General features: G+C 37.1%; 1 protein-coding gene across 1 annotated transcript in view; it reads right to left on the bottom strand.

Moving 5' to 3' along the window:
• gpc6a (glypican 6a) overlaps positions 1 to 15,399 on the bottom strand; it is a 152,514-nt gene that overhangs the window by 74,130 nt on the left and 62,985 nt on the right. The window contains exon 3 of the mRNA XM_062415969.1: positions 617 to 1,008. Coding sequence (XP_062271953.1) covers positions 617 to 1,008 — 392 coding nt within the window. The remainder of the gene's footprint in view (positions 1 to 616; positions 1,009 to 15,399) is intronic.

Raw genomic sequence — 15,399 nt, 5'->3', positions numbered from 1 at the left:
CTCTCGTTCACAAAGCTTTGCTCTCAGCGGGTGACTCTACTGAAATGTGGAACACAAAGTGTACTGTGTGCTGTGTACTCAACCAGACATATGAAAAAAAAAGTCTCACAGTGGTCCACACACTTGGAGATCAAGTGCATCCAAAAAAAATCCTCATATTGAATCGAAATGTTTATTCTTTATTTCTATCCTTTTGATGAATAATTCAGATGCAATCTAATTCTAAAAGAGTACGATGTAAGGTCCACTGAATACATTACAAAGACTTCAAAACATATAAAAGTGTGAAGAGTACAGGTAAATCTAAAGGGTGTAGTGTAGGTTGACCTGCTTGCGCTTGCTCATGTTCAGCAGAAAGAAGCACTGATAGATAGGAATAATGAAATATTATCTTTAAATCATGTTTCCCTTATTCAAAGAGAACAATCACATAATATGGACTAGAATAATTTATGGTCTCATGAAACAACAAACAACCCAGTATTATAGACACAGAAAAAGTTGCCCTACAGCATATTTGCATGTGTAAAAATGCAACACTGCTCAACAGCACAGAATCACTCAACAGCCCACATATACACCAGCAAAATAGTTATAAGGAGAAAATTAAACTCACCTTGGCCACCCTGTTGGCGACTTCTCGACCGACCATTAGCCCCTGGACAAATGTCCGTGCAGCAATGAAGGCCCTTGTGACCTGGGCCTTCAGTTTCTTGGGTATGTCTCCAAAGGGCTTTAGCTGATCTGTGTATTTACTGACACACTCCAGGTAGTCCTCTGTGAAGTGGTACTGGGAGTTGAGTAACTGAAACATGCGCTCCAGCAGCCTGGCCCAGAAGTCATTCAGCATCTCCTCCAGATTGACATTGCCCCCTGTGTAGTAGCGCTTAAGCTCAGTGAACAGGTCCTGGAAAACCTCTGAGTTCTGCATATACAGCTTCCCATACGTCCGTGTGAACATGCTGTTGAGAGACTTCTCAGAGTTGTCCAGCAGCTCCAAGAAAAACTCTAAATGGATGGATGGTTTTGGGAGAGGAGGGAAGGGTAGAGAGGAGAAACAGCTGGGTCATTAGGCAGATATTTACAGTACTGAATTTCTTTCTTTCTTACAATATAAACAAACATTTGATGCTTCAACAGCACAAGAGCAAGGTAATATAGTTAGAGCAATGTCGCTGGATATACTACTTGAATGTCTTATTTTATGGCCCTGTCTGCATATACACGAGCAATGTATAGCAGCCAACAATAGGTACTTGATTATGTGTGGAAAGTCAGTCCAAAGCATTAATAATTTAATAGCAGGAATAATGGGCCACAAGGACTATGAATCATTAATGTAAAGGTTCTGATTGCATACTGTAACAAAATATTCATAAATATTAGACACAGACACAAGTATACATTATCATCCTGCCAACCTGCACCTGCCATTATTCCCAGATGCGTTAGTTTCTCACTGAAACAAATTATTTGTCCACCCAGTCAGCTGGCCTATGAGCTTATACATGAATATTGTGTTACAGTATATTGAAAGATATTTCATTCACTTCAAATTATCTGAAGAGTATGTTAAATGGGAGGTATACAATTACATTTTGAGACAAGCACATCTATTTTCTTCCTATGATTAAATTTGCCATTGATTTTGTATAAACACCATACACTGTGTAACACTGTCATTTTTTTTATATTCCTTGGTTGAACTGAAAGTTGAATTCTCCTTACATTTCAAGGACCTATAAATTATAAAGATACTGCAATTATAATGCATAATGTTTCATTTTCAAAAGAGGGCAAAGTATCTTAGGGTAGCAGTCAAAGCTTCATGCCTCTGGGTAGGCGTTTCCAATGGCATCAGTTGAGTAACACTTGAGATCCAACATAGAGTTGCAAAGAGGAAAGTGTTATTTTGGTTGCCCCTGTTTCCTGAAGTAGTGCGATTCATTTTTCTGATAGACATTGTTGACTCACAGTTGGAGTCATGGCTCGGAGGGGCTTAAATGCTGCAGGTTAAATCATCAGTACAAAAGATTAAGAACTGAGTTTAAAAAACAAAAACCAAACATATGGTCATTCAATAAAAAGTTGAAGATGCAACATTTTTAATTCACGATCATTTTGATATGTTCCTCTTCTCATTGGCAACAGTGACAAAACTGATGGCCATTTCACGAACCTGTAAGCTATTACATCATCTGGGAGAGTCTATGTTTCTTTCTTAATTAACAGATGATATTGTTTAAAGAAAAAACTGAAAGGGGAATGCAGAACGGTGGAAAACACTTTTGCGGTGATTCACTACTGATTATGCAATGCTAGACTGTAATTATAGCCTACCTTTGTCCTTTTTAACAAGCCCACATACTGTTGGTTTTGTTTTTGTTTTTTTGGTTTACTGTTAAGTTTCTAATCCATTTGAAAAGTGTAAGCTAGCAAACACTGATAGCAGGTTGCTAATTAGCTTGAACTTTTCAGACAGTAACTAGTTAGCTTAGCTTGCTAATAGTCACATCCGGTTCCTAGTAAAAATAAACACCAACACTGATTTTATTTACAGTTTGACTTTAACTATGTTGTTTTATATTATTACTTTAAAAAAAGTCATCAAAAGTGCATCAGTAATTACAAATTTACAGCAGTTATATAATTGTTCCTTTATCATCAAGTGTCTTTCTTCCATGTGAGCACCTGTTCTCTTGAGCATCACCACAACCGACAAAGAAAAACAGGCAGAAAAAAGAGGCAGCATTAGCTGGGGAGTCTCACTGAAGCCTAGCTAATAGGATCCCATGTTCCTGAATACACAGGCGTAAATGTTGGAGAGATCATAACACATTTCTCTGTGCACAAATGTCAAATATTCCTCCTCCCTTCTTTGTAAACAAACACGCTGCAGACATTTCACGCGTCACGCTTTTAAACCATTCGGGGCTCTTCTTCTGGTTGGGTAGTCTGGCTGGGTGACATTTCTTTGCATTGTTGATGATAGCAATCACACCCGTACATGGTGGTCATATCTAATTCTAATAATACATTTCCCTTCCTGTTATTATGTGATTTAACCATAAGGAATTATGAATTAGTACATGTGTAGCCTGTTTGTTTATAGCAAAACAGGGCTGTGCTGTGTTTAATCTAACAAAACAAGAATCTAAGAAATATTTGACTAAAACAGAACCTTAATTTGCATTTATTAATTTGCATATACTTCTATAACCATGTGCAAACTCACATCTCAAGTGAGAGGAATAAATACTGGTGTCAAGACTACTTAATTTCACATTTAATTTTGATTCATTGATGATTGGAGGCCATTAGAAAAACTAAACTGTGGGTTGGAGAATTATATATAAATAATAAACATGTATAGTGTTACAGTGGTTGCCGTGTCCCCAGAAGATTCCCTAGTGTTTGCATGTGTTTCCGCTTCCCTGTGTTCCCAGTCCTCCCCTGTCTGTTTGTGGGTGCTTTTCTTCTATGCTATCGTGTCTCCTCGCTTTCCTCACTCGTGTCTCTTCCTCAGATCTTAGCTCCTCTCACTGAGGATGCGAGATGCAAGGAACTGATGCGAGGACTGAGGGATTTAATTCACCAAACGGGATGTCCTCATTGTCCACTCGAGGGTCATTTTGAGGAGAGGCGCTGCTCATCCTGCACACCTGTCTGCAATCGGCTCATCACCTCTCTCAGTCTGCTCACCTGCCTCTCATCAGCCCATCAGCTTGCAGTGTATCTGCCATCTCCTCTCTCTTCAACCAGGCCACATCAGATTGTCGTGTCAACCACAATGGTAGTTACACTTCAAGGCCAACTACACTAATTTTCTTAGTAATCCAGTTTTTCTTTGTTTCTTTTTGTATACAAACCAGCCTTTTTGTGTCCCAGGATCACCTACCTGCCTGTCTTCCTGCTTTTCTGTCTGCCTGCCAGCAACCCCCAAGCCTCTAAGCTACCCTTGCATGCCACGCTGCCCCTCACTCTCTCCCTCTCACACCAGCCATGCTCCTCCATTACCATTACTAACCCCTGCTGTCACTGGATCCCCATCCCCTGCCAACAGCCTCTCATTCAGATCCTGCCTCACAATAAAACTATTTTCTTACCACACCAACTCGTCCATGTTCTACATTTGGTTCCCTGTGTTCATAACAGAATTGATTTATTTATTGTTTGACAATAACAAATAAAATAACTAAATTGCTGGTTTTTAGCCTTTAGACATCATTTTATATATTAACAGAAAAAAATTCTTTGCAAGTGCAAAGTAAAAAAAACTTAAGTTTGTAATGCTACTAATCAAAACAAAAAGCTAAAACTACAGTGACTTCATGTCGCACCCATTCTTGACTTGAAAAATCTGTCAGCGTTAGTCAGATTAATTTTGGGATGTAAACTGCTTCAAAATATCAAAAAAGGCTCCTATTGCAGCTTGGCTGAACATTCAAACTCTTGACATAGCTGAAACTAAAATCCTGGACCTGCAAGATAATCCACTGCTCTGCAACGTGTGCTAAACCCCTGGTGTGAATGCTGAGAAACGTACTGTAATATATAATGCATCAGCGTATCCTTTGGTTTGCCTTGCTAATGTTCCAGAGGTTTGCTTACTCACCACTTAACTGTAACTGTAAGAGTAGTGGGAGTCACAGCTCATGTCAAACTGTGCTCTGGAATGTAGTATATCTTCTATGTTTTAGCAACTTGTGCAGCCAGACCTCTTTATCACTCCACTGAAATGGCCCACCATGTCTACACATAAAACAGGTAGGAGACCATTCCCTTGTCTCTTATTCTAGTTTCTTGCGGCTGAATGACCTGCCATTACACCTACATTTGTTTAAATATTGAAAGCCTGCAGGGCCTTTTTCACTCCATTTTTCCAATTAGAACTGAATCAAGGACATGTAATCCCGTGTGTATTGTTCATGCAAAATTGCATATGTCATACCATTTAAACAGCTTTAAGAATGGGAAATAAATCTGACAATACAACATCATTACAGAATTATTTATATTAGTAATGTATAAAATGTTTATTTCAATTTTAAAAACATTTCTGATTATTTGTCAAAGGATGAAGCTGATTTGTCTTGATCCACACTTGATTCAACACGTTTTATGTGAGAATGTAAATCATGTTATTTTGCATCAGCCAAGCAGCTGCTCTTTATTCAGGCTAATTTAAAAATCTATTTAGACCAGTATTGCAAAGGTTTTCACATTCTCCAATCTTAAGAATGCAATTACTGTCCTCTGTGGTGTACTGAAAATAGACAAAATGTTAATAAACTACATAATCCCTTACCTTTGCAGCTGGATTTGTCACGACAATACAAGAGGATGATCTCGTGATATCACAAATCCAGCTGCCTTGCAAGGTAAGATGGTGATACATGGTGATAGACAGAGGGTTCATCCAATCACCTGCCCAGTGTCTCTCCTTTCCCAAAAAGCTTCCAAGGACAACTTCTTGGTTGGTTCTGTATGACAAACCATCCAGCATGTCAGGTTACATACTCACATAAAGAACCTTTCAAACTGTCCCTTAGTACTAAAATCCTCTATATGTTAAGAAATGTTTCTCCCACACATAACTGTAGAAAAAGATTTAAAAGATCGGGATAGTTTTTCATGTCTGTAAAGTTTATGAAAAATTAGGACAATGTATGAAGTGTATTGCAATTATCTCCATGAAAGAAATCAACTACACAAACAAGAAAGAAAGGGCTAAGATGGCACCCAAACTATTCTGAAACACTCAGTTTATTGGATCAAACGTTCATTTGAAATTTCATAAAATTGTGCCCAAAAGAAGAAAAAAAGTGACTCTGAAGTGGAGTGAAGTGATGTTACTGCTAATGGATGATAATTGGATAATATAACCTGTGGACCTGGACCACATGATTGATTTTGATAATGTTTCACTTCCAAGCAGGCAGAGTAAAAGCCAGTGGTTGCTAGTAGTGACCAAATTACAATATTCAGGGTTTTTATGATTATATGTGGCTGACTAAAACAGTGACGGTCATGTCACCAGATTGTGGTTATTGATTTTTCCATCATGTCTTATGTTATTCAGGGCTTTGTGGACCACAAACCAGAAATATAGAGAGTGGCAAGATTTTACATACAGTACCATAATAGATCACTGCAATAATGTATTGGTTTTCACTTTTAATAATATCTTTCTAAGCCCTACTACTAGAGCTGAGTTTTAACAATGACAATGTTAGGTTGATCATGTTGGACATGAGGAGTAATTAAAGTAGCTGAGAGACTTTTACACCCTTGAGTGTGGGTGTAATTTAGTGTTTAGCATGTCTCCCTAAGTTTAAAAAACAGCCCTGTTTGAACTGAAGTTGGAAAATGTAAAGAGGGAAATAACTTGGCAGGCATTTTTAATACCACTCAAAACAGCCCTTGTTTTCACAAAAGATTCTACTTTTCAGTAAGTTACTTTCACACTTAAAACTCATTTTCAGACTTAATTATACATAAAAACCAGTTCACACAATTGAACAAAGTTTAAACTTATCAAGTCTTGAACTAATTTGAGCTTTTTTTTTTTTTAATTTCATAGGGATGATTCTATTTAACATAGTTCCCATACAGAGCAAGAAACTGATGTGCAGCACTGAGTTTATTGCTATTACTAATTCTCAACTCTTCTCCCTAGTTGGGCTTTTTTTGTAATTATACAGCTTTCATTATCATAAAACCACAATACACTAAAGATATCGAAGTACAATAAAAATACACAGCAGGTTGCTAATTTTTAACTCTTGTCCCTAGTTGGCCTTCACATGTATGGTGTAATTAAAACACACAGCTTTCATTATAATAACACTACAATACACTACAGATATCGAAGAACAATAAAATAAACATACACATAAAAATCTTTGTAATTTTGAGTACAGTTAGCTAAACATGGATACAGTTCTGGTTTGTTTTTAGCCAGCAATTAACCTTAAAAAAAATATTTTACATTTGAAATAATTCAATTTCAGTTGGTAGTGGGTTTCTGATTTGACATCTCTTTATGGAGAAAGCCGATTGTCTAAATTTAAATCTATGGGAGCGCCCTAGTGGTCGAGTGGTTAGAGAGCATGCCATATAATTTCAGCGTCCCTGGTTGGAATCCGGCCAGGGACCTATGCTGCAGGTCATTCCCCTCTCTCTCTCCCTATTTCCTGTCGACCTCTCTGCCAGTTACTGTACAAATAAAGGCAAAAATAAATAAATTTAGATCTACAAGGTATTTTTTATAGTTGTCATTCACCACGTTCCTATAGTTACCATGTTACTGCCTTTTCTTTGGATACATCTAAAGAGAGACTCTTGGGCTAGACTGCTGATGAATTCAGAAACTTAATTTGAGAAAACAAAAATGAGTAAAGCTCTCAAAGCTAAGTAGATTGTATCTTTTCAGTCTGTGACAATGATGCCACCAGACAGGCTTTATGTCCAACTTTTTCAATGCTTGATTGTACTGTATAAGGATGTGAGGTGTCTGATTATAGTTGGTGATGCTTGATTCCATCCTGTCAATGTGAAAGATGAAAGAAAATTATAGAGTGCATAAATAACTGGGCAGCCTGAATGGGTATGCAGTGTCTGATTAATCTGAAACACTTAAAATCGGTCTTTATTCTTTTTGAAATGTTCTTTACATATTTACCAAATTTGAGTTGTGGATCTAAGATTATTCTAAAGAGCTTTAAATCTTTGACCTCCTCTATTTCTTCATTCCATATCTTGAAAATTCAAGTGGACCCATTTACTAATGGAGGAACACAGACACAGAACTGTCCATCCCTTCATTTTCTATACTGCTTATCCTCTGCAGTGACATGGGAGGGGGCCGGATCCAATCTGAACTGACACTGAGAGGCGGCGTACACCCTGGACAGGTCGCCAGTCAATCACAGGACTAACACCGAAACCGTTTTTTTTCCAAATTCAATACAAGATGATTATGATGCAGCCACTGATGGAAATAGGGCTGGGTGATATGACCAAAATCTCATGTCACAGTAGAGGTCATTTATTAGCTCGATAATGATGCCTTTCTCTCGATATAGCGCATTTTTAACACACACTCAGAGGGCTCAGCTCTGCCCTCCAAACTATGAGGGTCTTTTATACAGAGATCTGTCATTAAGCCACCTTTGCTTTTTTACACTGAACCAACCAAAGCCAGCATAATGCCACTTACATGTGTGCTTTTAGTAGAAAAAAAAATTGATCTGATTCACCAGCTTTCTTGCTGCCAGCAATCTCTCTCTTCGTTCACTATCTAGATCGCTTGACGACAGCTGCTGACACAACAGCGTCCCACCGTGCCGTTGTCGATCCAGCTCTGTGACTACCTCTGGAGCCGGCTTATTGGCGGAGCAACTCTGTCCCCCCATTCCCTGTCCAGACCTTTTCTGATGAACGACGAGGCAGAATAAAGACACAGCATTCCCGCCTTGAACAGTACTCCTGAGAGCAGAGCTACCATATGACAGCAAAATGCAGCAGAGACTCTCAAACTGAGCTTAAATTAAGCGAGTGCACATCAATTTGGTAAGTAACATAAATAAAGACCATCTCTTGTGTTTTGCTGTCATTAATAGTGACCATCTTCCTCCTTCTGTCGCGCTCTCTGCTCTTTCTCAGCGGGGGCAGAGCTGAGCCTTCTGTGTGTGCAGCAGCAGAGAGACAGACAGCAGTGGAGAGATGAGACAACTAAACGTGTTACGTTACTCTAAGTGCAATAAAAACTTTCACACACTGCTCTCTAATTTAAAGACATTACTCAAACCAATCAGCTGTTTGTTGAAAAATAAAATGTAGACAATTTAGACAGAAGAATGCCAGGTTGACACTTTCAAATGACAGGTCAAGAAACACTGCTCCCATGAGATCACCCCCGTCCAAAGATTGCTACATTTTCAGTAACATAACAATATGCATTGTCTGTGGACTATTTTGGCCTAAAACCAAATTGTTTTTGATGAAGGAGTTGGTTGGTCTCTAAGTGGTCAACTAGCTGTGCTACCACAACCTTCTCACATACCTTTGACAGGACAGGAAGAATAAAAATTGGGCGATAGTTGAATATCAGATCATAATCCCCGTATTTCAGTATTTAGCCATGTTTACATTTCATGTTTTTGGTATATTTTGCTCCTATTTTCACTTCAGTAGTATTCAAGAAATACAACACACACATCTAAATCATCCATTTCTAAGAGCTGATCACAATTAATATTCCCACAAATTGCTCAAATTCTGCAATTCTCAAATTGCGCAATTTTGGATTTAGGGATGACAACCTTTACCTGGTCAGTTACTGCTACAAAAACACTGCGGATGCTTTTTTGTTAGTTTTCTTACAGTATGAGTATGAGTCATATTATAGAAACCAGTAACTAGGTTTTATTGATAAATACCATATCAATTATGGTTGCGTTGTTTCTAGTGATTCTTGTAAGTCCTTTAATCATCTGTTGGAAGTTCAACTTTGACATAATCATTTTCTATTTTTGGTTTTTAGTTTTTGTCCAACCAGTTAATGTTGTTAATGGCACCATATAATATTATTATTACTATGTGAGGATCAAAAATGTTCATTTTATCTTGTATTTCATTGTAAGAAGAAACACTATATGATAATGGGTTATACAGAACAATACAATTAAAATTAATCTGAGGTGAAGGAAGCACATTCAAGGCTAAATGTTCAATTCTATTTATCTGCATTTGTACACTGTGATAAAAATCAAAGAGAAGTACAACCAAGCAGTCTATCCTTTCTAAAGCAAACTTTACCAGGAATGCTCCCAGAACTTATTCCTACTATCCGTCCCTAAAGCCCATACTGAATTAGGAAAAAGGGTGTTTAAGTATGCTGCTCGCAAAATTAGCTGAATCTTTGGGAGCTGGTCTCACTGGATTATTCTAAATGACTTGGAGGCAGGCACCTCTGGCTGTTTTGACTCATTCAAATTAGCCCTGTTTGGTCCCTGATATTAATGACTTGTGACAAATATTGATGACTATTTTTGATATTTTATGATTCTGTTTATTTTTTATGTCTGAAACCCTGTTAATTGTTTTGGCGCCTGTCTTGGCCGGGACACTCTTGTAAAATAGATTTGTAATATATAATAAATTAAAAAATGTCTATCATGTTGGCTGACATTTCTGTGGAGCCAGGTTTCAGTTAAGCAAAGATAGTCCAGGTCCGAATCCGACAGTAGAGTATGAGTGAACTCTTTTTGAGAGATCAAACGCCCCCCAAGAATGTATTTGAGTTTAGCTTTTAAGTACAATAACAGCATGACTACCAGTTTGAGAATAACAGATGCTTTTTTTGTATGCAGTGTGTACATTTCCCCTGACTCGGTTTCTTGTGCCTGAGCAGTTCCCTAACTACATGTATGGCGTGTTCCGCTTCAGCACCAGTTTTTGGTTCTGACAATTTGTGTGTGTCAAGTCCAACAGGTTTACCAATCAGGATGCGCTTGGTTGCATGGGAACAATTTGGTCCATGTGCCTTCTGTTGATCCTGATTCAAATCCTGCCTCATTACAAACAGGTGCTGTAGCTGGTCTCTAAACACATCAAGCACAGCTTCTGATGTTGTCATCTCTAGTATCACAAGTATTAGCAAATAACAGAGGGGCAGCATACAATCTCCCCTTGATCAAACAACTTCAGTTTCATCTCTGCTTGGAGTCATCCTGAGCAGTGTTGAAAACTTGCTGAAATATGTAGGTCAAGACACCAAGTAATGATAGAGGGAGAGTTAGAATAAGGAGGATTTGTGTGGAGCCCTACAAAGTACTCATATCTTCGGCCGCCATCTTGAATCCAGTGTTCAAGTATATTTCAATATACTTGAATGTGCAAGTGTATTGAAATAATCACTGCTCTACTCTTGTCGTATAGTTTTGAGTTTTTATGATTTCAAGGCCTGTTACCTGGAAAACAGACTGTACTGAAAATTTCAGATTAGCAAGTATAGCCTGCCAACTCATGAAGAGTGAATTGCTCTCTGCTGGCCAAAGTACATATTTGGCCAGGGAGTTATCTTTGAGAGTTATTGACCTTGGATAACATTCAGCAATCCAGCCTTTAGGGTCTCAATACTTGGAAACATGTCAGTACATGGGTGTATACTGACTGACACAATACATTTAGGAATCATTTCACACCCAAATCATTGAAGTAATAAAGGTTGTAAAAAAAAAAATCCATATGGATCTAGCTCAGCTAACATCTGCAAAGTCAGTCCCTATGATCTGTGTGTTGGGCTTTAGTGAATACAAATAAATATTCTGTAATATTATAATCTGACTGATTTTTGGTAAATAAACATGCATGTGTTAGACTACTGTATATAAAAAATAACTGTGAAAAACAGTTTCACTTTGTTCTGTTTGTGGACATACACTGTTGCAAAAAAAATCACATTTAACCTTCAAAAAGATATTCACAGCAGGAGAATTTAAGAGAGCAGCACTTAGAAAAATGAAAGAATATTTTGATAAAGAAAATCAAAAGTGGCAAAAAACAACATATCAATAATATAAATACTATTAAAAAAACATACAGAATACCAACATACAAAACCTGTTTCCTTAGATGTGATTTGCTCAAAGGCTTGATTTCTTTCCCTGGAAAACATGTCCTCCAGTATTTGGAGGAGGTGCAAGGAAAGTTATTTTTTGATAGGAGATGAATTCTCTAAATAGTTTGTTAGATTAAATATATCATGCTATGAAAGGCTTTTCTGCAGGTATTTACTTAATAGAACAAATTCTGCACCAATAACAAAAACAAATCCCCCAAAATGTTTTCAAAAGAATTCATTATTCACTCTACTGTAATATTAGACAACTGTTTGACCCTTGACGGTGTAAAGTATATCTGAGTTTTACAAAACAGTTACAGAAACTCTGACAATGCATTTGTAATAAATTAAAGATTATGTGTATTAGCACCGTCTTTTGTAGAAACTTTATTGATTTATTTTTTATGTAATCTTAGTAGTGGAACCACATTGTTAAGCTCTGTGGTGTGCACAAAAAGGACTGTTACATAAAGCTGCATAAAAATACTATTTATTATTATACAATCCCAGTTGATCTCGCAGGTCATGAGGTGGCAATCTTCTCCATGTGCCTAGAGTGTTTACAAAGTCTGGGGAGATTGCATTTAGCATTTATGCACCTAAAAAAGGGAACAGTTTGCCTGCTGATCTTATACTTGTTCTGATACTGTGTTCTTTTAAAAGCAAATTAAAGATCTTCCTAATTAGTCAAGCATTTTTTGTATGGGTTAGGGTTAGAATTGAATTATTATTTATTATCTTGCCACACTTTGGCTTTTGAATACAATATATGCTAATCAATACTGGGGTAAAATGAACCACTGCATTAGTGCCAGTAATAATTGAGGTTGGACTTTGTAATTTCTATATTGCATACAAAATACACAACATGTTAGAACCCATTGAAGTCATTCTGAGTGTGAGGAATCAATTTTCTCTGAGAGCGGTGCAAAGTGTTCCTTTGATATCTGGCCTAATTACTGTAAATAATGATTATGATTAATAAAGGTGACCTTTCTGTTGCTCTGGTAATAACACTTTATCCACAGAAAAAAAGTCTGCATTCATCCATTAATTTTACTTCACACTATTTGAAAGAATGCAATCTATAATTCTTAGTTTTGGTTAATTAAGACCAAATTTCAATTAATGGTCCAACAGACATGAATGACCAGAGGGTAGTAACTGTGCAAAGCTCTGCATGGATATTATTACATTTCATATCTTTTAGCTTAATATGTTTTAAATTGAGTCACTGTATAATGACCAGAGAACACTCAACATTTGTCAGTTTCTCAGTATACAACAGAAATAACACTCATTATAAAGTACATTAATCTCAAAATAAATAACCTCAGTTTTCCCCACATAATTCAGATTCTGGATCATTATTACCTGGAATATTGACAAACTTGTAAACACATTAGAAAAAACACATTAGCATTCCATGTCACCCATGAAAAATAATTTAAACATAATTAAAGGATTATATCTGTCACTATTTTTAGAAGGCTCTTCATCCATTTAACATTACGTTTGGTATTGCACAGAACTTTTCAATCTCTACATCCTAGGGGTGTAATGAATTCGGCCCATACTGTTTGTCAAGGATGTTCAGTTCGGTACTTGACTTTCCTCAGTCCGGTATGCTCCATGACCCAAACAATTAACTTTACTGTCCAAATATTTGAATTTAATCTACATACTCCGAAGTATGGAACAATAATTCTTGAGCGCAAGTTCCACCAGGAACGTTTTGGCAGTGCTCCATTTAACTGTAGCATGCTCATGGATGTATGCTTGTTGGCTTTGCCAATGTACCCTGGTTCCCTTGGTAAATGTCACTACTGTCAGAATGACAAACCAGAGACCCATGACACTGATAGAGTACAACACTAATATTAAAATATGCTCCTCCGTCTCTGAATTGAAATAATACCATGTCTACCCCTTCCCTTTCTGTGACAGTTGTTCACTCTGCCTTTGAGTGAAGCTGTTCAGAACAACTATAAACACATTTGATTTGTGACACAAGGACCAGTTCTAAGAAAGAAAAAAAGTATGAAAGTAAAAATAATGGTTTGGTCCCTCAGGTGCATTTTACTGTTGTAGCTGCAGAAGGTGGAGCTAGTTTCAACTACTTTATATATAGTTAGACCATAAATCAGCATAGAACAGCTGCCAGCAGGTGTCTTGACTCCTTGCAAGAAACAGAAAGGTTGTTTTCCTTTTCCACTGTAGCATAACTAAACGGTTGGATGTTTACATTTTTCAAAATAAAAAAACTGAATGTTATTGTTACCTACCTTTTTTGTTCTGCTGTACTGAAATTATACCAAACTTTGACCCCAAAACTGAGGCACATACCAAACCGTAAATTTTGTATACCATTACAACCCTACTGCCTTCTACTGCTTGTTGACAGTAGCACTGATTCGTGTCAAAGACACAATTATATCAAAGTGGAACATGATAAATTCTTGTAACAGCTTTACTTACTGAATCACTTCAATTGCAAGGTAAAAGTCTTGAGTGTTCATCTAAACTGCTTCTCTCCACTGGAGTACTTTAGGGACTGTGGGGAAAGTGTGGTTGCAAATTGCAGTAAGTGCTACAATTTCACTTTGAGGCGATTTTTTTCAAGCCAGAAACACAGAAATGGGGCAAGTTTAGTGCACATAAATAATATAACCAAGTAAGTGAAAAGAAGTAAAAGGTACATAAAAGCTGTGATTTTGTTAGATCTTTAAGTATGGTGTTTAATTTGTCTAAAACTGCACGTATACAAACCAGTCTCATGCACATGATACGAGCTCACAGAACATTATCTGTGACGAGAAAAGCATCCTCGTATACAAACCAGTAAAAAAAAAAAAAAGCATCCATGTATACAAACCAGTCACATGCACATGATACGAGCTCACAGAACATTATCTGTGACAAGAAAAGCATCCTCGTCAGGTAGCATTTCTGCTCTACATGCACAAATGCTGTCCTGGAAACACATGGCTGTGACGAGTGTGAACTCAACCCTACCTACATGCTCGCAACTGTTCACTGGTCAAGTTGACTTTTGAGACTTTGGAGTTTGGGTTGGATTTGTGTTTTGTTGTTTAATGGCAATTGGAAAACAGCTTTTAGGTGCATTACTGCTACCTTTGGGATTGGATTGTAGATTAGAACAGTTACTTTACTTTTTGTTTTCATTTTAACATTTCTCTAATGCCTGGTGTCATTTGATTCTTTTGGAGTGTAATTTCAAGTATTTGTCTCTATTGCTGTATCTAGGACAATAAAAGAAAAACATGCTCTACCATTTCCTGTAGTCTGCACTGTTTACGTCTATCCATAGCTTGCTTATTCATTATGTTTAATGTACTATTCAAACCGGTGTGACCAAACCTCATACTTGTTAAAATGTCCTCCTCCTTTCTATTTCCATTGCTTCCTTTCCTTTCTCCTACTTTTCTTTTAATGCAGTGGTGGTATCAGCCCTTATTTTCTCCACCCCATTCTTCCTGCCATTTCTTTTTCATTTCTGATTTGATTATACTTTTAAAATCAGCCTTTAATGACCATACTTATTTCCCTTTTGTCTTTGTCCTTTTTCATATTTAACTGCCAGCTCATTTCCTTCAACACTAATATGTGCAGGAATACTAATGAAGTTAATTTCTATTCCTGCCCCCTTAATTCTGAATATTGTTTGAGTAACAAGTCTTGCCTTATATCTGACTGCATGTAATTAATAAGTGTTAGTGTACTACTGGAGTCAGAACCTATCAAAACTT

The sequence above is a fragment of the Scomber scombrus genome, chromosome 1 (genome assembly GCF_963691925.1).
Source record: "Scomber scombrus chromosome 1, fScoSco1.1, whole genome shotgun sequence".
NCBI classification, from domain to species: Eukaryota; Metazoa; Chordata; class Actinopteri; order Scombriformes; family Scombridae; genus Scomber; species Scomber scombrus.
The sequence above is the reverse complement of the archived record's forward strand: the minus strand, read 5'-3'. Positions and strand labels throughout refer to the sequence as shown.